General features: G+C 65.5%; 1 protein-coding gene across 1 annotated transcript in view; it reads right to left on the bottom strand.

Annotated features, from left to right (window-relative positions):
• SIM2 (SIM bHLH transcription factor 2) overlaps positions 1–26,053 on the bottom strand; it is a 36,121-nt gene that overhangs the window by 970 nt on the left and 9,098 nt on the right. Inside the window, 9 exon segments of the mRNA XM_036445634.2 lie at positions 2,276–2,600; positions 2,602–2,664; positions 3,501–3,669; positions 5,371–5,518; positions 9,949–10,055; positions 12,549–12,748; positions 14,130–14,215; positions 16,479–16,587; positions 24,761–24,850. Coding sequence (XP_036301527.1) covers positions 2,276–2,600; positions 2,602–2,664; positions 3,501–3,669; positions 5,371–5,518; positions 9,949–10,055; positions 12,549–12,748; positions 14,130–14,215; positions 16,479–16,587; positions 24,761–24,850 — 1,297 coding nt within the window.

Below are 26,053 nucleotides of genomic sequence, written 5' to 3'. Positions count from 1 at the left end.
CACAGTCACCCATCTTTCTGGCTGACCCCTCCGTGGGCACAATGATTAAGATAAGAACCGAGCTGAAACCGGTGTGGCTCAGTGGATGGAGCGTCAGCCTGCGGACTGAAAGGTCCCAGGTTCGGTTCCGGTCAAGGGCATGTACCTTGGTTGCGGGCACATCCCCAGTAGGAGGTGTGCAGGAGGCGGCTGATGGATGATTCTCTCTCTTTGACGTTTCTAACTCTCTGTCTCTCTCCCTTCCTCTCTGTGAAAAATCAATAAAATACATTTTTTTAAATAAAATAATCACCGCTTCCCTAAGCAGACGCTGGCCACCAATGGGCTCCTCCTGCCTTTCCTCAAGGCCACCTTTGTCTCTGATGTGAAAACACCAGGAAGCTGATCACAAATTGCCCCAAATTAGCACCTGGAGGCCCTGTGCTCACGGAGTGTGTGATAAATGAGGTGGTTCCTGACCTCTCACTTTCTAAACAGCCTTTTAGAAAAGCAGCCGCCTCTCCCTGAGAACAGTTCTCTCCCTCACGCAGGCGGCCCGCAGCTCTGGGCTCCGTCTCTTTCCCCGGAGGCCCCGAGCCCTGGCTGGCTGGGGGCCCTGCTGGGTACGGGGACCCACATCTGCGGAGCCACAGGCAGGGCTGTGGAGGGAGCTTTTCCTTAAACTGTTCCTTCCGAAAACCTCGTCCCGGTCATCTCCGAGGTTCGAGGTTCCCAGCCCCTCGCAGCCCGGAGCGAGGGTCAGGGCATAGGGAGCTTCTGAGCGGTGGGCGGGGGCCGAGCCCTGCCTGCCTCCAGACGGGACGGTGGGGCCCGGCCGGTGTGGCTCAGTGGTTGAGCGTGGACCTATGAACCAGGAGGTCCCAGTTCGATTCCCGGTCAGGGCACAGGAGGCCCGGGTTGCAGGCTTGATTCCCAGTGTGGGACGCGCAGGAGGCAGCCGATCCATGCTTCTCCTTCACCATCAATGTTTCTATCTCCCCCTCTCTCTAAAAATCAATAAAAAACTTTAAAAAGATAGAGGAGGATGGTGGGGGAGGGAGCCCCAGGGGCCGTCCCCTCTGAGCACGGGCTTCTCTCTGCGTCCAGGGGCCCCCGCAGAGTGTTGGCACGGCCTTGGTCTGCATTCGGAGCTACACCTCCTGCAGCCGGCCCTCAGCCCCCTCTCCTACCTCCTGGCCCAGCGAGCAAATGGGTCTGCTGGGCCCAGGGCAGCTGGCTGCACATCCACGGAGGACCTTTTCCTGCTTGCCGGCCACCAGGAGGAGCTGGCTGAGGGGCTGTTCCTGTCTATCTGTTGTGGACCTAGTGTGTGCTGGACAGGTGCCTACTGTGCGCCAAGCCCCAGCGTGAGCATGTCCCATGGCTCAGGATCCCTGTTACAGATGCAGGAACTGAGACCTGCTGGGGAGGGTGTGTGGAGTGACATTTCTGTCCCTGAGCCCCGGATTTTCACCGCTGCTGGCCACACTCTGAAAATGGGCATGGGAGGAAAACCAAGGCTCCCACATTCGCTTTTGGCTGGAGCCGGGCATCGATAATAACAACAGGGTAATATGCTAATTAGACCGGATGTCCTTCCGGACGAAGCCGGGGCTGAGGGAAGCCAGCCCGGTCTGGGTGCCCGAGGGAAGCCGGTGCCGGCAGCCGGGGGAGGGGAGGCCTGCGCCCGCACGAATTCCGTGCACGGGGCCTCTCGTGAGCTTATAAAACACCTGCAGCCGCTGGCGAGGCCAGAGGCTGAGCGCCGACCTAGGAACCAGGAGGTCACGGTTGGATTCCCGGTCGGGGCACAGGCCCGGGCTGTGGGCTCAGTCTCCAGTGTGGGGCGCGCAGGAGGCGGCCGATCCGTGATTCTCTCTCATCATGGATGTTTCTCTCTCTCCCCCTCCGCCTTCCCCTCTGACATCAATAAAACTATATTTTTAAAAGTAAAATGTGTGCAGCGGAGCCCTTCCCAGGACGTGGAAGCCACTTTGAAAGTCACTTGGTCCCTCTGAGGGGGCAGAGGCCGGATGTCCCAGGGGCAGCCGAGCCCCCTCCTGCCCCCTTTATACCGTCACCCGGCCTCGGGCACACGGCCAGCCGCCGGCGTTAGCTCCCACAGGGGGCGCTCGCACAGGATCCCTGCTCAGGAGCGGGGAAAGGGGAGGCGCCCACACTGTGGGGTCCCGCTCCATCCGCCACCCCTACCCCCCCACCGTCAGCAGCCCCGCCCCCCCCCCCCCCCCCCACCGTCTGCAGCCCCCCGCCCCCCTCCCCGGGCCCCGGGACCCACCTTCGTAGCTGGGCACCAGGCTGTGCCGGGCGGTGTTCGGCGGTGGCTCGGAGAGGGTTTTGGCGGGCGCCGGGCTGCCGGGCACCAGGGGGTTGGCGTAGTGCCACTGGCACTCGCTCAGGAAGAAGCGGGCGACCTCGCACGGGGACCCCGGGGGCCCGAGCTTGGCGGGCAGCACGGGCTTCTTGCCGCCGAAGACGTGGGGGTCCAGGGGGCAGTGCCCGTAGCGGTAGGAGAAGGGCAGGCCGTAGGGCGGCGGGTACAGCAGCTCGCTGCCGTCAGGGTGCAGCTGCGGCTCCGGGGGGCCCGCGGCGTCCGGGGGGGGGGCTGGCCCTCCAGTGTGCCAGCGGGCCGCACTCCAGCCTCTCCACCGGGAACGGGCTGAACTGCTGCGGGGCACGGGCCGCGGTGAGGGGCTGCCCGGCCCCTCCCCGGCCGGACCCCTCGCCACCAGCACCGCCAGCTGTCCGGCAGACAGCACCCCAGGGACCCTCCCAGGTCCATCATCTCCTCCCCCCACGCTGCCAACACACACAGGGCCTCTGCCACTCCTGAGAGCTCGCAAACTGCGGGGAAAGAGGAAGAGGAGCCCGGCTGGGGTGGCTCAGTGGCCGAGCGCCGACCTATGACCCAGAGGCCCTGGGTCCATCCCCGGTCAGGGCACAGGCCCAGGTTGTGGGCTTGATCTCCAGGGTGGGGCGTGCAGGAGGCAGCCAATCAGTGATTCTCTCTCATCATCCATGTACCTCTCTCTCCCTCTTCCTTCCTCTCTGAAGTCAATAAAAACATATTTTAAAAAGAAAAAATGTTGCCGAAACCGGTTTGGCTCAGTGGGTAGGGCATTGGCCTGCGGACTGAAGGCCCGGGTTTGATTCCGGTCAAGGGCAGGTACCTTGGTTGCGGGCGCATCCCCAGTGGGGGGTGTGCAGGAGGCAGCTGATTGATGATTCTCTCTCATCGATGTTTCTAACTCTCTCTCCCTCTCTCTTCCTCTCTGTAAAGAATCAATAAATATATATTTTTTAAAAATGGGTTTTTTAAATGCTGTGCAAACAGACGAGGCCTGGGACCCCCGTTTCCGTGGACTCTGCGCCTGCCCGTGGGGCCTGCCCGGGCCCGAGGCCAACGCCCCCCTCAGGCCGGGCCCCGTGGAGCCGGACGCTCGGGCGGGGAGGCCGCTCGGCCGTGAGCGTGGCCGGTCCCCAAACACCCCCACGCCTGGTACCTGCGGGGGGTACGGGTTTGTTCTCAGCTTCGTCTTCGCCTTCGCGGATTTGGGTTTAGCTAACTTGCGCGTATCCTGGGAGGTAGACAGGGCGGCCCGCCAGGAGTCCTGGGACTTGGCCGTGGCCACCTGGTCCAGGGACAGCTGCAGCTCCTTGTACTCGATGTCCCTGCGAGGCAAGGGCGGCGTGTCCAGCCGGCTGGGCCGCGGCCGGCACCCGCCAGGTCGCCCTCCGGCTCCGGGGCCGTCAGCCAGGCCGGGGCGGGCCCGTTGGGAAGAGGACAGGCCCCCGTTATAAAGCCACCCGCAGCCTGGTAAGCGGGACGGTGTTATTCAGCAGAAATGGGGGCGGCTCGCTCCAACCCCACAGGACCCCACACTCCCGGCCTGGGGACCATGGGCATGTCCCTGAGCACCGGTGGCCCCGCGGCTCCTGAGCCCCCGGGAGGCCTGGGTGGGAAGCTCGAGGGGCCAGGGACCATTTTGCCCTAAAGACCCACCTCGGTGCCCTCATGCCCATGGGAGGGGGGTGGAGAGAGAAGCCGCCCAAAGTCCGGCCCTGTCACATCTATTTGCTCAGAAAGTGTGTAGGGGATAAAATGCTCTCGTCCCTACCGTTCTGCTAAAACCACTGCTTCTCACACAAAAACAAAAACACCCCCAGGGCCCCATCGTCCTGGAAGAGAACGTGGCACCCGAGTGCTCACTGCCTCAGAGCAGCTCGAGGGCCCGGCTCAGAGCGGGCGAGGGCACAGGCTGGCTAGTCCTGGGTTAGAGCCAGGTGCCAGGTGGTACCATACCATGGCACAGTGGGCGGAGAGTACTACACCGAGTGGCCAGATTGTGATGATCTCTGAGCTACAATAACCTGGCCGCTCAGTGTATATATACTATAAATACTAGAGGCCCGGTGCATGAATTCATGCATGAGTGGTGTCCGGCCAGCCTGGCCAGGGGGAGGGGACATGGGTGGTTGGCCGGCCTGCCTGCTGGTCAAACTCCTGGTTGAGCAGACAATTTGCATATTAGCCTTTTATTATATAAGATAGACACTGAATGACGAGATTATCATGCGTTCAGAGATCATCATCATCTGGCCACTCAGTGTACATGGTCACAGGTAGACTCAGGTCCTGTTCCTCCTAATGGTCTTAAAAGTATTTGCCACTGGCTGAAACCGGTGTGGCTCAGTGGATAGAGCGTCAGCCTGCGGACCGAAGGGTCCCAGGTTCGATTCCGGTCAAGGGCATGTACCTTGGTTGCGGGCACATCCCCAGTAGGGGGTGTGCAGGAGGCAGCTGATCGATGTTTCTCTCTCATCGATGTTTCTAACTCTCTATCCCTCTCCCTTCCTCTCTGTAAAAAATCAATAGAATATATTTTTAAAAATAAATAAATTTTTTTAAAAAAGTATTTGCCACTGAGTATTTGGTCCCTTTTGGGGTTTAAAGGGACCAAATCTTTACTGCCATTGCAATAGGCTGTATAGGAAGACGGGGGAAACGGGCTATCCCCATCCCAAATGGCAGGAGCAGGCGCATGCCCGGGATCCAGCGTGTGGGGGCACGGGGAGTGCCAGCATGTATGTCGGGTCCGGGACCCGCATCCCCTTTCCATCATGGTCAAGATGGGGGGGCATCCCTGCCCTCCCTCTGCCCCCCGCCTCACCCGGGCACAGACCCTTCCCCCCAGGCCCGGAGCTGGGCTCCCGTTTCCCAGGCGCCTGGCCCTCAGGACCGTGGACCCCCCTCCCCCAGCGTGTTCAATGCAAACACAACAGGAGACAGATGCACAGTCCAGAGAGAGATGGCGCCGTGGAGCGGTCGATGGGCGGGAGGAGAGCAGGGAGAGAAACAAATACGTGACTTACGTGAGGACATAATTGACACTCACGATGCAGTGGGGCCGGGAGGAGCGGCTGTTGTGCACGACGGTGGCATAGCTCTGCACCCACACCCAGCCGCCCAGCTTGGACAGCAGCCGGTAGTACTTGGTGGTCACCTGGCCCTTCACCAGCACTGCAAGCAGAGGGGGCGCCGTCAGCAACGCGGGCCCGAGGGGGGCACGGCCCTCAGCAATGCGGGCCTGAGGGGGGCCCGGCCGTCAGCAGCCCTGCCCCTGGGCACGGGGACGGGGCGGCTGCAGCCCTGGTCTGGCCTGCCTGGGCCCAAGGACCCTCCCCTCCGGGACCCTGACAGAGAGGGCAGGCTGTCCCTGTGGAGGGGGCATGCCTGTGAGCACACCCTCACACACACACACACACACACCCTCACACACACACACACACACACACACACACACACACCCTCACACACACCCTCACACACACACACACACTCTCACACTCACACACACCCTCACACACACACACCCTCACACACACACACACACACACACTCTCACACACACACACACACACACGCCCTCACACCCTCATACACACTCTCACACACACACACACACACACACACACACCCTCACACACACACACACACACACACACACACACACACACACTCCCTCACATACACACACACATACATGTTCCTTCTGCTGGTCTCTGACCCCGGACATGGGCATGTCTCCTCTGCTGGTCTCTGACCAGGGCAACGGGCGGCACAGCAACCAAGGGGAACCCTGACTGAGTGTCGGCCCGCTCCCCAGTCCGCTCCCCAGTCCGCTCCCCAGTCCGCTCCCCGCTCCCCGGCCCGCTCCCCGGCCCGCTCCCCGGCCCCGCTCCCCGCCTCCCGCTCCCGCCGGCCCCGCTCCCCGGCCCGATGCCCTCCCCGGCCTGCTCCCCGCTCCCCGGCCCGCTCCCCGGCTGCCCCCGCTCCCCGGGCCCGATCCCCGGGCCCGCTCCCCGGCCCTCTCCCCGCCTCCCCGCTCCCTAGTGCCCTCTCCCCGATCCCCGGCCCGTTCCCGGCCCTCTCCCCGCTCCCCGGCCCTCTCCCCGCTCCCCGGGCCCGCTCCCCAGTCCGCTCCCCGCTCCCCGGCCCGTTCCCCAGGCCCTCTCCCGCTCCCCCGCCCCGATCCCCGGCCCGCTCCCCGGCCTGCTCCCGCCCTCTCCCCGGCCCGCTCCCCGGCCTGCGCCCTCCCGCTCCCGGCCCGCTTCCCCGGCCCTCCCGCCCGCCTCCCCGCTCCCCGGCCCTCTCCCCGCTCCCCGGCCCGTTCCCCGGTCCTCTCCCCGCCCCTCTCTCCCCCGCATCCCCCGGCCGCCCTTTCCCAGTCCGCTCCCCGCTCCCCGGCCCTCCTCCCCGTCACCCGCTCCCCGCTCCCCGTCCCTCTCCCCGGCCCTCTCCCCGACCTCGCTCCCGGCTCCGCTCCCCGCTCCCCGCTTCCCCGGCCCCGCTCCCCCGGCCCGACTCCCCGCTCCCGCTCCCTGCCCGCTCCCCGCTCCCCGCTCTCCCGGCCCGCTCCCCGCTCCCCGCTCCCCCGCCCGCTCCCCGCTCCCCGCCTCCCCGGCCCGCTCCCCGCTCCCCGCTCCCCGGCCCGCTCCCCGCCTCCCCGTCCCCGCCCTCTCCCCGGCCCCGCTCCCCGGGCCCGCTCCCGCCTCCCCGGCCCTCTCCCCGCTCCCCGGGCCCTCTCCCCGGCCCGCTCCCCGCTTCCCGCTCCCCGGCCCGCTCCCCGCTCCCCGCTCCCCGGCCCGCTCCCCGCTCCCCGCTCCCCGGCCCTCTCCCCGCTCCCCGCTCCCCGGCCCGCTCCCCGCTCCCCGCTCCCCGGCCCGCTCCCCGGCCCTCTCCCCGCTCCCCGGCCCGCTCCCCGGCCCGCTCCCCGCTCCCCGGCCCGCTCCCCGGCCCTCTCCCCGGCTCCCCGAGCTCCCCGCTCCCCGCTTCCCGGCCCGCTCCCCGCCTCCCCGCTCCCACCGGCTCCCGCTCCCCTGCTCTCCCGCTCCCCGGCCCCTCTCCCGCTCCCCGTCCCCGTCTCCCCCGCTCCCCGCTCCCCGGCCCTCTCCCCGCTCCCCGGCCCGCCCCCGGCCCTCTCCCCGCGCTCCCCGGCCCCACTCCCCGCTCCCCGGCCCGCTCCCCCGGCCCCCTCCCCGCTCCCCGGCCCGCTCCCCGGCCCGCTCCCCGCTCCCCGCTCCCCGGCCCGCTCCCCGCTCCCCGGCCCTCTCCCCGCTCCCCGGCCCTCTCCCCGCTCCCCGGCCCGCTCCCGGCCGCTCCCCGCTCCCGCTCCCCTGCCCCTCGCCGCTCCCCGCTCCCGCTGCCCGCTACCCTCCCCGCTCCCCGCTCCCGGCCCTCTCCCCGCTCCCCGGCCCCGCTCCCCGGCCCGCTCCCCGGCCCGCTCCCCGCTCCCCGGCCCTCTCCCCGCCTCCCCGCTCCCCGCTCCCCGCTTCCCGGCCCGCTCCCCGCTCCGCTCCCGGCCCGCTCCCCGGCCCTTCCCCGCTCCCCGGCTCTCCCCGGCTTCCCCGGCCTCTCTCCCCGCTCCCCCCGGCCCGCTCCCCCGGCCCGCTCCCCCGCTCCCCGCTCCCCGGCCCGCTCCCCGTCCCCGGCCCTCTCCCCTGCTCCCCGCTCCCCGCTCCCCCGCTTTCCCGGCCCGCTTCCCGCTCCCCGCTCCCCGGCCCGCTCCCCGCTCCCCGCTCCCCGGCCCGCTCCCCGCTCCCCGCTCCCCCCCCCCCGCTCCCCGCTCCCCCCCCCCCGCTCCCCGCTCCCCGCTCCCCGCTCCCCGCTCCCGCCCCGCCTCCCGCCCCCGTCCGCTCGCCCGCTCCGCTCCCCGTCGCTCCCGCTCCCGCTCCCGCCCGCTCCCCCCTCTCCCGGCCCGCTCCCCGCCGCCCGCTCTCCCCCCCGTCCCCTCCCCGCTCCCCGGCCCGCTCCCCGGCCCGCTCCCCGGCCCGCTCCCCGGCCCGCTCCCCGCTCCCCGGCCCGCTCCATGCAGCCCAGAGCTGCCCAGAGGATCCCGGCTGGAAGGACCTAGAGGAAGTCCCTGCTGCATTCGTGACTGACAGACGGACAGACGGAGGGGGACACCCCCACAAGCTCCGCCTTTGCACCTGGGAGCTGTCCCCGACATTGCAGGCTGAGATGGCTCTGAAACCGGGGCCCAGAGGACAGCCAGCGGCCGTGCTTTTCTGAAGCGACTGGGATGGAAACTCAGGTTCCATAAATGTGCTTCCCCCAAATAGGGGCCTTCCTGGTTCCCCCGAAATCCTCCCTGGACGGTGGTCTTCAGGAGCTGAGCTGGACCCGGAAATGCCTGCCGTGGGCTCCCAGCACGCTCCTGCCTCGGCGAGGGGCTCGGAGCCCAGGGCCCGGCCCTGCCCTCTCCTTCTCGTTGGTGGGGACTGTCCCCCGAGGGGCGGGGAGAGGATGGAGGCGCCTCGCGGGCCGAAGGGGCAGGAAGGGCGCCCGCACCTGCCCAGGGGTGCCCCCTCACGGTCTCGGCCCCCAGGGACTCAGGACAGCGCCCGGGGCCTGGCTCAGCCGTCCCGTCCGCACCGACGGCCAGCCGGGCAACCGGGCCTGCCGTCCGCCTGCCCCCCTTTCCCCCTCCCCCCCGCCCCGAGCCTCTTAGCTCAGAGCAGAGCCGGGGGCACGTGCAACCTGGGCTCCGTGCGGAGACCTGTCCCTCCAGCCCTTGGCCCCGTGAACCGCACCCCCAGGCTGGGCACCCCCATGCGGGCACCCCAGGCGGGCACCCCAGGCGGGCACCCCAGGCGGGCACCCCAGGCGGGCACCCCAGGCGGGCACCCCAGGCCGGCACCCCAGGCGGGCACCCCAGGCCGGCACCCCCAGGCGGGCACCCCAGGCAGGCACCCCAGGCCGGCACCCCAGGCGGGCACCCCAGGCCGGCACCCCCAGGCGGGCACCCCAGGCCGGCACCCCAGGCCGCCCACGGCACTGTGGGCTGGACGGCGAGGATGAGGCCTCTACTCCACCCCAGAGATTTGCTGCCCAAACGTGGGTCCGGAAGGTCCTTCTTCCGGCATCTCAGTGGCAGGAGCAGCACCAGCCCAAACGCCCCAGACGGCCTCTGCCGGCTGATCGGACGCGTCTGTCCCTCCTCCCACACCGCTCCTCCCAGCCTGAGGCCTGTGGGCTCCGGAGGCTCGGCTCCCGCTCCCCGTCCTGCTGTGTGACTGTGGGCCCGCGCCTCCTCAGCAGGGAAAGGAGGGTCGTGAACTCCAGACGGTCCCTCTGGGTCGACCAGATGTTCCCTCCCTGACACCCCCCCCCCCCCCCCCCCCCGGCACAGCGCGGGCTCCGTGTGGCTCTCACGGCTCTGACTGCTCCTCCCAACTGGTGTCCAGATGTCACAGAGAAACTGCGTCCCAAATCCACAGCCTAGAAGCTTCCACACCCCCCCCCAACACACCCACCTGTCACGTGGTGTCTGAGCAGGCACAACGGGGAACTGCTTAAATCCGGGTGCGAGGACCCCCCTGAGGTTTACGATGACGCCCCAAGCAGGCCCCCCTCGGGCCTCCTCGGCCGCGCGCGCGGGCGGTACTCACGGAGGTGGTGCGCGTAGCGCAGGTGGAAGGCGTCGCAGCCGTGCACGTGGTGGTACAGGGTCTTCTCGATCAGGTCCTGCGGCTCGTACCCGGTCAGCTCCGTCACCCTGGGGGCGGGGGCGTGAGCGCCCTGCTCTGCCCAGAGGATGCTCGGGGCCGGGGTCGGGGGTGCGGGTTGGGAAGCCAGAATGATGGGTTTTTTTGTTTTGTTTTTACAATAAGGAGGGCTGAGCTCGGCCTGGGCGGAGGGAGCGCCCAGGAGCCGCGGCGGGAGGGCGGGCTCAGCGCAGCCGGCCCGGCAGCCCCTCCGAGGACTGCGGGGGACTCCGATACGGTGTCCGAGGAGAGCCCTCTCCGGGCACTTCCGTGGGAACCTTTTACGAATTACTGTGGTGAGTCCCGCCCGCCTGGCCCCGGGGCTGAGCGTCCACCTATGAGCCAGAAGGTCAGGGATCCATTCGCGGCCAGAACACAGGCCTGGGGTTCAGGCTTGAACCCTGGTAGGCGGCATGCTGGGGGCAGCCGATCAGTGATTCTCATCAGTGATGCTTCTCTCTCTCTCCCTCTCCCTTCCTCTCTGAAAAACAAAATTTAAAAAGAATTTCTCCTGGAAGAGAATCATTTTAAACGACCGGTTTGGCTCAGTGGTAGAGCGTCGGCCTTCGGACTGAAAGGTCCCAGGTTCGATTCCGGTCAAGGGCATGTACCTTGGTTGCTGGCACATCCCCAGTAGGAGGTGTGCAGGAGGCAGCTGATCGATGTTTCTCTCTCATCGATGTTTCTAACTTTCTCTCCCTGTCCCTTCTGCTCTGTAAAAAATCAATACAATATGTTTTTAAAAAAATAACTAAGTAAATAAAAGTGAGGTTAGCATTTTAACCATCTGTAAGCGTACCGTTCAGTGGCAGGAACGCCACCCACCGTGTGGTCTGCTCGTCCCCACTCCCATTTCCAGAACTTGCCACCCATCCAAGCAGAAACGCTGCCCCTGACATAGCAAGTCCCCGTCCCCTCCCACATCCCTGGCCACGTCTACGCCACGCCCTGTCCGTCTGGCTGTGCCTCCTCCAGAAGCTCCGTCTGAGGGGACGGTCGGCATTTGCCCTTTGGCGTCTGGCTTCCACACTGCAGTGCGTGTGGGTGCCGTCCTCTCAGGCCGAACTGTGTACCCGGCTCTGAGGAGGGCGCCGGATCCCGGCCATTGAGTGTGACCTCTGACGTCCAGGCCACCTGGACACTGCCCACCGCGGGCTCCGGACGGCCTGTGCTGGTGCATCCCGTGTGTGTGTGGGGGCGGGGGGGAATTAGGGAAGAACTGGGGACATCGGAGCCTCGCAGAGCGAGGATGGCTCTGGACCCCCGAAATAGCCCCACGGAACCTGCGGGCGGGAGGCCAGCGTAACGCCCGGAGCAGATGAGGGTTCCGGGGGCGGCGGAGCCGGGGACCAGGCCGGGGGCCCCGAGGTCCAGGCCTGAAGCCTGAGCTGCCGGGAGACGGACACCTGACTCCGCTCCCTCGGCCCCGCGCTGGGGGCCCGTGCGGCTCGGGCGGGAATCGGGGAGCCTCACGTTTCCTGGAACGGCTCCGGTTTGCGGGCGCACTTCCATGGCGCCCTCGGCAGGAAGGAGCCGGGCGGGGCGGGTGGGGACGCGGGGGCCAGAGTGAGGGGAGGCCGCCCGAGTGCGGGGCCTTGGAGCCCCAGCTGAGGCCGGAGCAGAGCCGCTGGCTTCCCCCGAAAGCCGGGCCTCAAGCACAGACCGCCCCCGAGCAGGCTGGCCGCTCGGCCACCCCGCCCGGCCTTCCTCACTCCTCTCCTTCTGCCCTGGGGCCCAGGGGAGAGGGGTCAGCGGGGAGGGGTCAGCGGGGAGGGGGTCAGCGGGGAGGGGGACAGCGGGGAGGGGGACAGCGGGGAGGGGTCAGCGGGGAGGGGGACAGCGGGGGAGGGGGACAAGCGGGAGGGGGACAGCGGGGAGGGGTCAGCGGGGAGGGGGACAGCGGGGAGGGGGACAGCGGGGAGGGGTCAGGGGGGAGGGGGACAGCGGAGAGGGGGTCAGCGGGGAGGGGGTCAGCGGGGAGGGGGACAGCGGAGAGGGGGACAGCGGAGAGGGGGTCAGCGGGGAGGGGTCAGCGGGGAGGGGGACAGCGGGGAGGGGGACAGCGGGGAGGGGGACAGGGGGGAGGGGGACAGCGGGGAGGGGGACAGCGGGGAGGGGGACAGCGGGGAGGGGGTCAGCGGGGAGGGGGACAGCGGGGAGGGGGACAGCGGGGAGGGGTCAGCGGGGAGGGGGTCAGCGGAGAGGGGGACAGCGGGGAGGGGTCAGCGGGGAGGGGGACAGCGGGGAGGGGGACAGCGGAGAGGGGTCAGCGGGAGGGGTCAGCGGGGAGGGGGACAGCGGGGAGGGGGACAGCGGAGAGGGGGACAGCGGGGAGGGGGACAGCGGGGAGGGGGACAGCGGGGAGAGGGGTCAGGGGGGAGGGGTCAGCGGGAGAGGGGTCAGGGGGAGGGGTCAGCGGGGAGAGGGGTCAGGGGAGAGGGGTCAGCGGGGAGGGGGTCAGCGGAGAGGGGGACAGCGGGGAGGGCTGCAGGCAGGCCGCTCACCGCGAGTCCAGGAAGATGAGCTTGAGGTCCAGGCTGGCGCGGAACATGAACATGTTGCTGTGCAGCTTGACCTCGGTGACGGCGCTGGGCGGCAGCGACTGGCCCACGGCCACCAGCCCCACCACCTGGTGGCACGAGTCGTACAGCGCCATGTCCAGCAGGTACTGCCGCACCTTCAGGTAGCCGCTGCAGTGGATGACCTGCGGGGGGCGTCAGCGGGCCCGGGTGATGAGGGCCTGCACCCCCCCCCCCGCCCGGCCCCCTCTCCCCCCCGCCCGGCCCCCTCCCTGACGCGCAGCCCGCCCCCTCTCCCCCCTCCCCGCCCCGCAGCCCGCCCCGCCCGGCCTCGGGAGCGGCCGCTCGCCCGGCAGGACGCTGACCACACCGACACCAGTCCCTCCTGAAACCCTCTCCCACTGTCCCTGCCTCTCCCCTGGGCCCGGGGGGGTGGGGGCGGCTGGCCTCCCTGCTCAGAAACATCAGAGTAACTAACACTGCCGAAACCGGCGTGGCTCAGTGGATAGAGCGCCAGCCTGCGGACTGAAGGGTCCCGGGTTCGATTCCGGTCAGGGGCATGTACATTGGTTGCGGGCACATCCCCAGTGGGGGGTGTGCAGGAGGCAGCTGGTCGATGTTTCTCTCTCATCGACGTTTCTAGCTCTCTGTCCCTCTCCCTTCCTCTCTGTAAGAATCAATAAAATATATTTTTTAAAAGAGAATAACTAGCACAAGGCCGCCCCTCGCCGCCTGTGCGCCACGCTCTCCGGCGGACGGGGGCCAGGCGGCGGGCAGGCGGGGGAGCCTGGCTCCGGACCGCACGCCGGCCGGCTCCTGCCGGGGGACTGGGCGCGGTGCTAAGAGGCTTGGGTGTCACCGGACAAGCTGCGTCCCTCAGGAACCAGGATCCCGGTAGAATGGGGGAGCTTCCTGGGAACAGGCTTTGTTTATAATCAGATTTCATCCCTGAAGGAGCAAGCCGGGGGCTACAGCGGAGCGGGTGACGGCGAGGGCAGCAGGAGCCGCTCCTTCCAGAAGCTGCCCTCCCAGATTCCCTCCGTCCCGTCCTTCCAGCTGGAACAAACCCTTAGGCCATCTGGTCTGTTCCCCCAGCGCCCGGAGGAGGAGCCTGAGGCAAGGGAGGTGCCGTGCTCTGCTTAAGGCTGGATGGTTAACCGTTCCAGACCCCGTGTCTGCGCCCCGTGCCCTCCTGTGTGCACATGTTCTCGGTGTGAAGCAAAACACAGACACGCACGACCCCTCCCCGCCCCACGGCCCGGCTCCCCCCTCCTCCCCCCACGGCCCGGCTCCCCCTCCTCCCCCCACAGCCCGGCTCCCCCCTCCCCCCCCCACGGCCCGGCTCCTCCCCTGCCCTCCTCCCCCCATGGCCTGCCCCCGCCCCCGGCTCCTCCCTCCTCCCCCCACGGCCTGACCCCCCCCCACAGCCCGGCTCCTCCCCTGCCCTCCTCCCCCTCCCCCACGGCCCGGTTCCCCCCTCCTCCCCCCACGGCCCGGCTCCTCCCCTGCCCTCCTCCCCCCACAGCCCGGCTCCCCCCCTCCTCCCCCCCCCAGCCGGCCCCTCACCTTGTACCCGCTGCACGTCAGCCCCGCGTTCCGCTTGGCCAGGACGCACTTCATGCGGAGGAAGAAGGACCTCTCGATCTCGTACTCTGAAAGCGGGAGCGTGTGAGACGGCCGCTGTCCCCTCCCCACGGTCCCCCTCCCCACAGTCCCCCACAGTGTCCGCCCCTCAGGCCCAGCCTGGGGGCGGGGGCTGGGCAGTGGGGACTGAGGGGGGTCCTGGGGGTGGGGACGGGGTGGGGTGGGGTCCTGGGGGTGGGGACGGGGTGGGGTGGGGTCTTGGGGGTGGGGACGGGGTGGGGTGGGGTCTTGGGGGTGGGGACGGGGTGGGGTGGGGTCTTGGGGGTGGGGACGGGGTGCGGTGGGGTCTTGGGGGTGGGGACGGGGTGGGGTGGGGTCTTGGGGGTGGGGACGGGGTGCGGTGGGGTCTTGGGGGGTGGGGACGGGGTGCGGTGGGGTCTTGGGGGGTGGGGACGGGGTGGGTGGGGTCTTGGGGGTGGGGACGGGGTGCGGTGGGGTCTTGGGGGTGGGGGCGGGGTGGGGGGGGGTCTTGGGGGTGGGGACGGGGTGCGGTGGGGTCTTGGGGGTGGGGACGGGGTGGGGTGGGGTCTTGGGGGGGTGGGGACGGGGTGCGGTGGGGTCTTGGGGGGTGGGGACGGGGTGGGTGGGGTCTTGGGGGTGGGGACGGGGTGGGTGGGGTCTTGGGGGTGGGGACGGGGTGGGTGGGGTCTTGGGGGGTGGGGACGGGGTGCGGTGGGGTCTTGGGGGGTGGGGACGGGGTGGGTGGGGTCTTGGGGGTGGGGACGGGGTGGGGTGGGGTCTTGGGGGTGGGGACGGGGTGCGGTGGGGTCTTGGGGGAGGGGACGGGGTGGGTGGGGTCTTGGGGGTGGGACGGGGTGGGGTGGGGTCTTGGGGGTGGGGACGGGGTGGGTGGGGTCTTGGGGGTGGGGACGGGGTGCGGTGGGGACTTGGGGGGCTGGGGACGGGTGGGGTGGGGTCTTGGGGGGCTGGGGACGGGGTGGGTGGGGTCTTGGGGGGTGGGGACGGGTGGGGTGGGGTCCTGGGTGGGGTGAGGACGTGCCCCGGAAGGAAGCGGCTGGAAACATGGCCGCAGCAAGAGCTCGGACCGGCCAGCCGGGGTCCCTGAGGACCGTCCAGGCGGGCCCACATGGCACCCGGAGGCCTGGTGCCCGGGGAGCTGGTGCCGGGGAGCTGGCCTGCCCCGGGGGCGCCTGGGCTCGTGAGGCCTCCGCCTCCCTCCGGCAGCAGATACCGAGTGCAGCCCTTTCCCGGTTCAGCCGAGGGAGCCAGCCCGGGGCCCCACCAGCTGTGCCCCAGACCCCTCCCGCCCCCCACCAATGTGCCCCAGGGGACCCCCCCCCGCCAGCTGTGCCCCAGGGGACACCCCCCCCCCGCCAGCTGTGCCCCAGGGGACCCCCCCCCGCCAGCTGTGCCCCAGGCCCCCCCGCCAGCTGTGCCCCAGGGGACCCCCCCGCCCGCTGTGCCCCAGGGGACACCCCCCCCCCCCGCCAGCTGTGCCTGGGCTGAGACTGCCCGCGGTGTGCAATGGGGCCAGGACCCCGCAGACCGCTGGGCCACACGGGCCTCCCCAGCCTCAGCACGGCCTCCCCCTCGCTGCCCCACACGGGGCGCCCTCTGCCTCCGGGGGACCAGCTCCCGGCCCCCCTGCCACGTGCCTGCCCAGGGAGGGGGAGAGGGTCACTCATTCCCAACGCAGCCCTGGGTTATACGTGACTTCTAGAGGTTACCCCTGGGACTGGCCCCAGCCTCCCCCACCCCGAGGGCACGCCCGGGCCGGGAAGGGTTCCCGGAGGCACCCCAGGGGGAGAGGTGCACGTTACCCACAATCCTCTGCACCGGGGCCAGGGTCCGAGGCACAGCTCCCCTTTCCACGGCGCCATCCGCCCCCAGCCCCCACTGTGACCCCCAGCCCCTCACCGTGACCCTCCAATCATCACCGTGACCCCAGCCCCGGCGGGCAGTGGGACCCCCCGGCGGGCAGTGGGGACAGACCCCGGCGGGCAGTGGGACCCCCCGGCGGGCAATGGGGGGCAGACCCACCCGGCGGGCAGTGGGACCCCCCGGCGGGCAGTGGAGGAGGGGACAGACCCCCCGGGGGGCAGTGGGACCCCCCAGCGGGCAGTGGGACCCCCGGCGGGCAGTGGAGGAGGGGACAGACCCCCCGGGGGGCAGTGGGACCCCCCAGCGGGCAGTGGGACCCCCCGGCGGGCAGTGGGACCCCCCGGCGGGCAGTGGGACCCCCCGGCGGGCAGTGGGGGGCAGACCCCAATGGTGTTCCCGCCGGCTCTCCCCGGGGGCGGGGGCACGCACCTTGGAGCAGGTGGGGGTGCAGGGGCTGGTGGGCGGCCAGCACGGCCGTCATCTCGTCGTGGTCGGACGGGTGGATGTACTCGTAGATGCTGTTGCCCGTGAGCTCCACCTGCCGGAGGGAGGGGTCAGGAGTCCCCGGGACTGCGGGAGGGGGGGGGGGCGTGCGGACACAGGTCTGCACCGCAGGGACCGGACTCCGGCCCGCGGCCCGCCCGCCCTCCTCCCCGCACAGACACACCGTCTTCCCAAACCTCCTCCCTCCAACGAGGACAGGGCGTGAGCTAAGACTGAGAGTCCTGAGCAGAAACTGGGACGCAAAGGGTGAGAAAGGTGAGCCATCGCCCGGCTGGGAGGCTCAGCGGTTGAGCAGCCACCTTTGAACCAGGAGGTCGCGGTTCAATTCCCGGTCAGGGCACAGCCCCGGTCCCTGGCTCAATCCCCAATTTGGCTGCACAGGAGGCAGCCGATCAGTGAACCTCTCTCATCATCGGTGTTCCTCTCTCTCTCTCTCTCTCTCTCTCTCTCTCTCTCTCTCTCTCTCTCTCTCTCTCTCCCCCTTCATCCCCTCTCTCTCTCTCTACCCTCTCCCTTCCTCTCTGAAATCAATACAAACATTTTTTAAATTAAATTAAAAGAAAAGAGGTGCCAGAGGTGGGACCCACACAGTCTGGGCAGTGCCCTCCTTAGGAGACAAGGTAAGCAGCTGGGCCGCGGCCGCTGCCTGAGGGGCGGTCAGCGTGGCCCGGAGCGGGTCCGGGAGCCTCGGCCCCCGAGGGGGAGCGGGCGCCTCCTCCTCCTCCGGCAGCTCCCCAGCCGGGGGGATGGCCTCGGCCGCCCCCGCCCCGGTGACTGTGCGGCCGGGCCCACCCCACGGAGCTATGTGGCCCTGGGTTCAGACACCGCCTCACCCAACACACCCACCGAGGACAACAGCCTGGCAAACACCACCCCTGTGACCCTGACGGAGTCCCCGCGGCCACTTCCGACCCCGAGAGGGTTTCTGTTCCCCAACCACGTGTGCCAGTGCCTCCGTCGGAGTGTCCAGCCCCCTCACCCCCGCATGCCGCCCTCGGGCAGCCTTCCCAGCAGCCGTGCGGTCCTCCTCTGAGGCGAGGACCGGGGCCCGGGTGGACCGGGGCCCGGGGCAGGGATGGCACTTCCTCCCCACAGAGCCCTACAGCCCAGCGGGGAAGGACCTCAGAGGGGGCGGCACCGCCGAGGGTGTGCAGGACTCCGGCAGAGGCCCGGCTGCGGAGGGAGGCGGGCGAGGCTGGCCCCCGCCCCGCCCGGCGTTCCCGTCGGAGTGTGCCCTGGGAGCCTCCGTGCCCTCGCAGAGCAGAGAGGACCTGACCCCGGGATGGGGCAGCCCGGATGGTGCCAGCGGGACAGCCGGCCAAAGGCCTAATGGACGGCGTCCCCACCTTTCCAAGGGCCAGGAGAGCGGGAGGCACGCACGTCTCCCCGCAGCCAGGGCCTCCAGTCTGTCCAGGGGCGTGAGGTGGGGAGCGCCAGAGCAATGAGGTCCCTGGCCCGGCGTCTCACGGCTGTCCTGTTAGTCACAGAAGCAGAGGCCAGGGCACACGTTCGGCGCGGATGGGGCCCGCCTGCCTGATCCCGGCGATGGGGCCGGGCCGGCAGCGGGGAGCGCCAGCCCCGCCCCGATCCAACTCCGGTGCAATCCCAGGCGAGGGGACAATCTGCGTATTATTAGCCTTTCATTCCATAGGACGTCTCCTTCCTACGTCGTGCCAACAGAGCCATGGAGAGGGTCCTGTGCAGAGACCGCCCTGCCGAGCTGCCCGATGGAGTCCCCCTCCATCCAGAGTCAGCTCGTGAGGCCATTGAAAAAGAGGGAGCAGAAGCAGCTCCTTCTTCAAGCCATTCCGCTCCTTTAAACACATTTAAATACCCCGGCCATTTCCGCATCCTGTGGGGCCGAGGGGTCTTTTTTAAAAATTATTTTTAATATATTCTATTGATTTTCTACAGAGAGGAAGAGGGAGGGACGGAGAGAAACATTGATGAGAGAGAATCATCGACCAGCTGCCTCCTGCACGCCCCCCACTGGGGATGTGCCTGCAACCAAGGTCCATGCCCTTGACCGGAATTGAACCCGGGACCTTTCAGTCCACAAGCTGACGCTCTATCCACTGAGTCAAACCGGTTTCGGCCGGATGATCTTTTTTCTGGGGCAGCGGGACACGCCTTGTGGGTGTCAGGTGGAGAGTGACAAGACTAGTAAATAAGGAAGACATTTTTTTAAAGGATTCCCAGTTTCCGTGGCTTATTTTAAAAATAAATAATAAATTAAAGTAAAATAGAATTTCTTTCTTAATCTTCACCTGGGGATACTTCCCTATTGATTTTTAAAAATATATTTTTATTGATTTTCCACAGAGAGAAAGGAAGAGGGACAGAGAGTCAGAAACATCGATGAGAGAGAAACATTGACCAGCTGCCTCCTGCACACCCCCTGCCGGGGATGTGCCCACAACCAATGTACGTGCCCTTGGCCGGAATCGAACCTGGGACCCCTCAGTCCGCAGACCGATGCTCCATCCACTGAGCCACACCGGTTTCGGCTCCCTATTGATTTTTAGAGAGAGCAGAAGAGAGAGGGAAAGACAGAGAATATTTATGTGAGGGAGGCACGCGGACCGTCTGCCTCCTGCTCGACCAGCCGGGGCCTGGCTGGGGAGGAGCCTCCCGCCCAGGTGCCTGTCCTTGACGGGAATCGGACCGAAACCCCGACCCGGAGCCCTTCGGTCGGCAGGCTGGCGCTCTACCCGCTGAGCCACCGGCCGGGGCCGGGCAGACTGTGTTGGCCTTTCGTTTCTCCCGCCTTTGTTGTTGGGGGAGGATCGTGCTGGTTTGCTCCAAGGTCTTCTTCAGACAGAACAAAAGGGACCTGTGTGGCCGGAGAGCGGCTCCGGGTGCTGCACCACGCCCGGCTCTGTGCCCGTGGCTCCGGGTGCTGCACCAGGCCCTGCCCTGTGCCCGTGGCTCCGGGTGCTGCACCAGGGCCCGCCCTGTGCCCGTGGCTCCGGGTGCTGCTTCCGGGTGCTGCACCAGGCCCTGCCCTGTGCCCGTGGCTCCGGGTGCTGCACCGGGCCCTGCCCTGTGCCCGTGGCTCCGGGTGCTGCACCGGGCCCCGCCCTGTGCCCGTGGCTCCGGGTGCTGCACCGGGCCCCGCCCTGTGCCCGTGGCTCCGGGTGCTGCACCAGGCCCTGCCCTGTGCCCGTGGCTCCGGGTGCTGCACCGGGCCCTGCCCTGTGCCCGTGGCTCCGGGTGCTGCACCACGGCCCTGCCCTGTGCCCGTGGCTCCGGGTGCTGCACCAGGGCCCTGCCCTGTGCCCGTGGCTCCGGGTGCTGCACCAGGCCCTGCCCTGTGCCCGTGGCTCCGGGTGCTGCACCGGCCCTGCCCTGTGCCCGTGGCTCCGGGTGCTGCATCCGGGCCCTGCCCTGTGCCCGTGGCTCCGGGTGCTGCACAGGCCCTGCCCTGTGCCCGTGGCTCCGGGTGCTGCACCAGGCCCTGCCCTGTGCCCGTGGCTCCGGGTGCTGCACCAGCCCTGCCCTGTGCCCGTGGCTCCGGGTGCTGCATCAGGCCCTGCCCTGTGCCCGTGGCTCCGGGTGCTGCACCAGGCCCTGCCCTGTGCCCGTGGCTCCGGGTGCTGCACCAGGCCCTGCCCTGTGCCTGCGGCCCCCACAGCGGCTTCGGCCCCGCGGCCTCTGTGCCCCAGGCCCCCCGCCCCCCGCCCCCCGCCCCCCGCCCCCCGCCCGGAGCGGGAGCGGGAGCAGAGCGGGCCGGACAGAGGCTGGTTCCCGAACGCCCGGGCTGCCCTCAGCCGAGGCTGTCGGGGAGGTAACGCAGGCCTCCGACATGGAAACCCGTGTGCGACCTGGACGGGAACACGGGACGTGCGTTTCCTGTGTTTGCGGATCTCCGCCGCCTTTGAACCTGGCAGCAAGGCGGCCGCCGCCTCAAAGGAAATAAATGCCGGCCCGGCCATAACGCTCTGCAGGTCCCCACCAGCCCGGTCAGACGGCCGCCTCCCCCTGAGCGCTCCCTGTGCCGGCTTTCCTCCCGCCGCCCGGGGTCCATCCTGGGGGGGCGGGCACCCGGCCTCCGGGCCGCAGGGTCCCGCTCCGGGCGTCTCGCTGACTACGGTAAATTAAACGTTTTAAAATAAGACGGTTTGGGTTTCAGGGTTTGAGTTATGTCAACAAACATAAAACCTTCCCCTGCGTCTCCAGAGCGAGAGGCGCGGGCCTCGGCCGGACACCGACACCGGCTGTTTCTGCCCGCTTCCGCCGCCCGGCCCCTGGGGCCGGCGACATCCATGTGCACACGTGTGTGCGGCCGGACGGAAGCCAGTTACAGCCAGAGGATTGAGCGCTGAATAAACGGGTAAGAATGCGCCCGGCCGCCTCGCCAGCAGCCCGTGGCCCCGGCTTGTTATGAATGAGACCCGTGTCCCCCGGCACAGCGTCCGCCGCCAGCTCTGCCGCCCGGCCCGGGGCGGAGGGCTGAGGCGGGAACCTGCGTTCTGCGGTTGTCTCTGCCTTTTTTGTTTGTTTGTTTGATTTTTGGTATAAAAATTTGACAGTAAGGGTCGCTGTGTTCCCTCATTTAAAAGTAAAACCAACAGATCAACCGAAGGACTTGTATGCATGCAAATAAACATAATTAATGGATACAAGACACGGGGGGGGGGGGGAAGGCAGGAGGGGGTAGGGGAGGCTGGGGGAGGTTAAGGGGGAAAGGAGACATATATACTATGTGTAATGCTTCAAACAATTAAAAAGAACATTAAAAATAACTAAACAAAAAAAAAAAAGTAAAAACACATTAACAACTCTCCATATGAAGTTGATGTCTTATCCCAAACTTTTTGAAAAGTGTGATAACAGGCTTTGAGTTGAGAAGGGCGTGTCAGAGTCATCTTCTCACCCCCACACCGATAATTCTGAGTTATTGAGGCGGCCCCGGTGGGAGAGAAACTACCGCTCGGTCCGGGCAAACAGGGAAGGGCGTCTGCTCCCCGCGGGAAGGACGGCCTGCCGAACGCCATCCGGCCGCCGAGGGGTGGAACGCTCCGGAACACGGAGGCACCATGGAAATACAAGCCGTAAAGGACAGCTGTCCTAGGGCTGGTCATCGGGAAGCCTGTGTGAAGGTTGCTCTTGGGACGACCGGGTAACACTTTGCGAACATTTTTCTCTCCGGTGACTTACAAAGTTCAGTAAGCCTATGTTAACAAAGCTTTCACGTCTGACACGTGTAAGCCAAAACCCAGTTTGCCTGACTTCTTCCTAACAAAATAATCTGAAAGAAAAATTTTAAAGAGAAGGTGGGTATTTGACATCCTCTTCAGTGCTTTATTTTACTGTGTAAGTGAAGACGACAGAAGAAAATACACACCGCGGGGCCCAGACTGCCTCCTGCACAGTAATTGTGGGCAGGCGGCGGCGTGAGGGGCAGGGTGTGCTGTTCCTATTTAACCAGCTCACAGCACACACACACTCACACACACACACACACTCACACACACACACACACACTCACCCTCACACACACACACTCACACACACACACTCACACACACACACACACTCACACACACACACACTCACACACACACACACACACACTCACACACTCACACACACACACACACTCACACACACACACTCACACACACACACTCACACACACACTCACACACACACACTCACACACACACACACACTCACACACACACTCACACACACACACACACTCACACACCCTCACACACACACACACACTCACTCTCACACACACACACACATACTCACACACACTCACACACACACACACTCTCACACACTCACACACACACACACACACACTCACACACACACACACTCACACACACACTCACACACACACACGCACACACTCACACACACACACACACACACCCCGCAATGCGAGGCTCCCCTCTGAGGGGGTTTTGTCACGAAGGCGGATACCAGCACAGCCCTCCCCGCCAGCGGGAAAAGAGGAGAGCCGTGGTGCCGCACAGGCTGGCACTCCCTCTGATGCGACTGTGCCTTCCGGAAACATCTCCCAGAGGAGCTCTGTGCCTCCCGGGAAACAGCAGCGTATGCCTGTCCCCTCCCCTCCCAACCACAGCACAAAGGTTTCCGTCTGCGTTTCCGTCTCCTTTTCCCCGGACCCTGCTCAGACGGCCTCTGCGGAGGGGACGGAACAGACGCATGTCGGTCAGCGGTCCGGTGTTTGGGCCATGTTCACTGGAGAGAAAAAGGGCTGAGGGAGGGGGGTTGGGTTCGAGACGGAGCCGACACCGAACGGGCTGGAGCATGCAGGTCTGCGCACAGAGCCTCGCCGTGGACGGGACTTGCCTGTGACGGACAGCCCTGTGCGTGCCCACCGAAGGGCGATGCCACCGGCCGCAACCTCTGTGCTCTCTGAGGTGCAACCTACTGAGATGGGGGCGAGGCCGCCCTGGGGTAACCATCTATCGTTGGCACATCACATACAATGGGCACTTCGATTTGTCCCTTACCACCATCCTGAAAGACAGCATCACTCCGGGAGTTTCAATACCTGCCCCATCAGACAACAAAAACCACGAAACTGAGTGCATTTCCCTTTTTGCTTTGGCTGCTAGGAAGCTCGGATTTAAATTTGCTATTTCACAACAGTAACTTCACCTGACCTAGACTATGTTTGACGGGTCGCTTTTAGAGTATGTGAAATGTTTTGTCTTTTCTGTGACATGATAAGACGAACCAAAGGTTTTATAAAGCACAACTGGAAAGACTAAGTCATCTGATCGAGGCCCATCAGCCAGCCACAAAGCACGCCAGGAGTAGACGCCAGGCTGGGCACAACAAAAGGGTCTTAAATAATTACAAACAGCGCCAGGTCAACACTCAGAGGAAAAAAACTTTGCAAAATAGGGGGGAAAAATAGCAACTTTCACGTTTCCCACAGTATTTTCCATTCCACAAGGGCACTCGCTGCTCCCAGAGTCACACTGTCAGAGCCAAGCCCTGTCAGTCTTATCTGGGAGACCTGGGTTCGTCCAGAAGAGAAAAGAGAGAGGCGAGAGCACACCACACAGTTCCAACAGGAGATGATTCACGCCAGAGAACGATGCGTAAAAAACACGCAGGGACCGGGGATGCGGACAGACACACGGGAAGAGAAGGCTGCACACAAAAGACAGGTTTTAAGGAACATAAAGGCAGCAAAAGCACAGGATCTACGCCAGATGCCACTGCAAGCTGGCGATTCCCTTCTCAGTGAGAAAGCCAGCCCCTGAGCCGGCATGTTTTGGGGGCTGGTGCATCACAAACCATCCGCGGCCTCCAGGGAGCCCATTTCCTGTGAATAATTAATCCTCTGTGATGGAAAAGCGCGCTCTGATAATTCCCAAGGTAAAGAAACATTTAGTCCCTGAATGTTAAAACAAAGCAAAACACACACAAAAAATGTTTTAGAACCCTGCTCCACACCTGCTAACTCAGAAACCTGAGTGGCGACCATCAGCTAGCATGCGCCCCCCTGGACCCACCCGCCCCGCCCGCCCGCCCGGGCGGCAGCCACATTCCCAGCAAGCCCCCGCGGGTCCGACAAGGAAAGCCCAGTGCAATTCTTCCCAGGGGATGAGCCCCTTAAAAAAAAAGGTTCCAGAAAAATCAGTCATATTTAAATGCTCTGAAGAAACCAGGACCTTGCTGTGCAAAACAGTAGTAAACTGCGTTTTACGAGTTTCTATCACAAGCATATAAAATGCTTTACTGAAACGGCCGCTGAACTGGAAAAACTCAGGAAAAATTACCCCGAATTCCATGTGAACGCTCATAAATCCCCCCTTCCCTCCCCCCAACGCGCTTTCTGCACAAAACCCACGCCCTCCACCGGCTTCCACAGCAACGCGCACCCCTTGGGCAGGCCGGGCGTGGGCAGGGGCTCCCAACGCTGCCCCCCCCCCCCCCCCGGTGGGGGGACTCCAGGGCCCGGGCCGCTGAGCGGAAGCGCAGAGCGCGGCTGGCTCTCGCAGACAGGCTGGTCCTGCACCCGAGGGGAAGAGGAAGGAGGGGAAGAGGAAGGAAGACTCGGAAGGGAACAGGGAGAAGCAAGGCCCCTCGGGAAAGCCTAGGAGGAGGATTTCCCAAAAGCGGATGCGGGAGCACGTGGCCACTCCGGTGACCCACCCGCACACGCGTTTCCCACGGAGGTCGCGCACACGCGAGCAGGCACCACCTACCTGGGACAGGCCCAGGTGCACGGAGGCCGTCTCCGAGATGTACATGATCTTCCCGTCCGACGCCACCACAAACACAAAGCCGTCCAGGGTCTGGAAGAGAAAGCCGGTCAGAGAGGACAGGCGTACGTGAGGGTTAAGTCTGATCACTGTGCTCTCGCTGGGACGGGGGATTGTGTAAAATACGATCGCCAACACGTATTTGGCAAATGCAAAAAAAACCCCACAAAACCCACAAAACACAGAGCCCAGACCCGGGAAGGGCTGTGAGCTACCCCAGCGTGGAGCCCGCCCCAGGCTCTCCGATGCTTTTAAACGCCGTAAAAACAGCCCGACACGCACATCGCAAAAATCAGGCGAAGCGTCTGAGAATTCCTCCCGTGCCCGGTTTAAATGCAGTAGCTTTATTGTGGGGGTTGTTCCAGCGCTCAGCACAGATCCGGAGTTGTATGGTGCTTAGGGGACAATCGGCCGCCCTATAGCCCATTTTATGCCGTAATTGGCGGTGTCTATACCACGAGGACATGTGCTTTATTTGCCACGATCTTCTAGTTACCGCTAAGTACCATTTGAATAATAAATTCCAAACACCACCGCTCCCCAGAAAAGAAAATACCGGGTTATTTGAACAGACTTTGTCTACAGAATTAATGGTCTCGCACAACCTTTGCAAAAATTCACGGAGAAGGAGGATTGGTTTCTGAGATGTTAAAACTACCTCCGTGGTCTTCGGATTTGGCCGGCGTTGGCCAGCCCTCAAAAAACAAAAATGAAGTAAAATTATAAGAGGTCATGAAGACACATAAAAAGGTACTGAACATATTGATATGTGGCAAGGACAAAAACCCCACAAACAAACACTGTGAGTTGTTTTTTTGAAAAAGGAAACTGCATTGTATTTACCCATTCATGTTTTACATCCGGGACTAAAGAAAAGCAATAAAACCTGCGAAGGATCTATACAGCCCACAAACGCTGCCCCCATAAAAAATATTCCGAATTAATTTCTGGCCACAAATTCTACTTTTTACGGCGTGTAATTGGAACCAGATTACCTTTGGCTTTTTCCTAAACCCGCCCTCCGTGGGAAGGGGGTAAGAATGCCGCCGAAGTGAAACTTGGAAGATGCCCTCACCGTCCCCTCTCTCTCCCAGCCAGAGTTTTTGCTGCAAGAACCCTTTGCCAGCCAAACTCTCTTGTCCTCTCCCTCCGCTGAGGTGGGAACCAGCATCTGGATGAGAAGCCCGATTCTCCTGTTTCTAACACAGCTACAATCCCCCCCCCCCCATCACCCCA

Source organism: Pipistrellus kuhlii, unplaced genomic scaffold, assembly GCF_014108245.1.
Source record: "Pipistrellus kuhlii isolate mPipKuh1 unplaced genomic scaffold, mPipKuh1.p scaffold_m20_p_2, whole genome shotgun sequence".
NCBI classification, from domain to species: Eukaryota; Metazoa; Chordata; class Mammalia; order Chiroptera; family Vespertilionidae; genus Pipistrellus; species Pipistrellus kuhlii.
The sequence above is the reverse complement of the archived record's forward strand: the minus strand, read 5'-3'. Positions and strand labels throughout refer to the sequence as shown.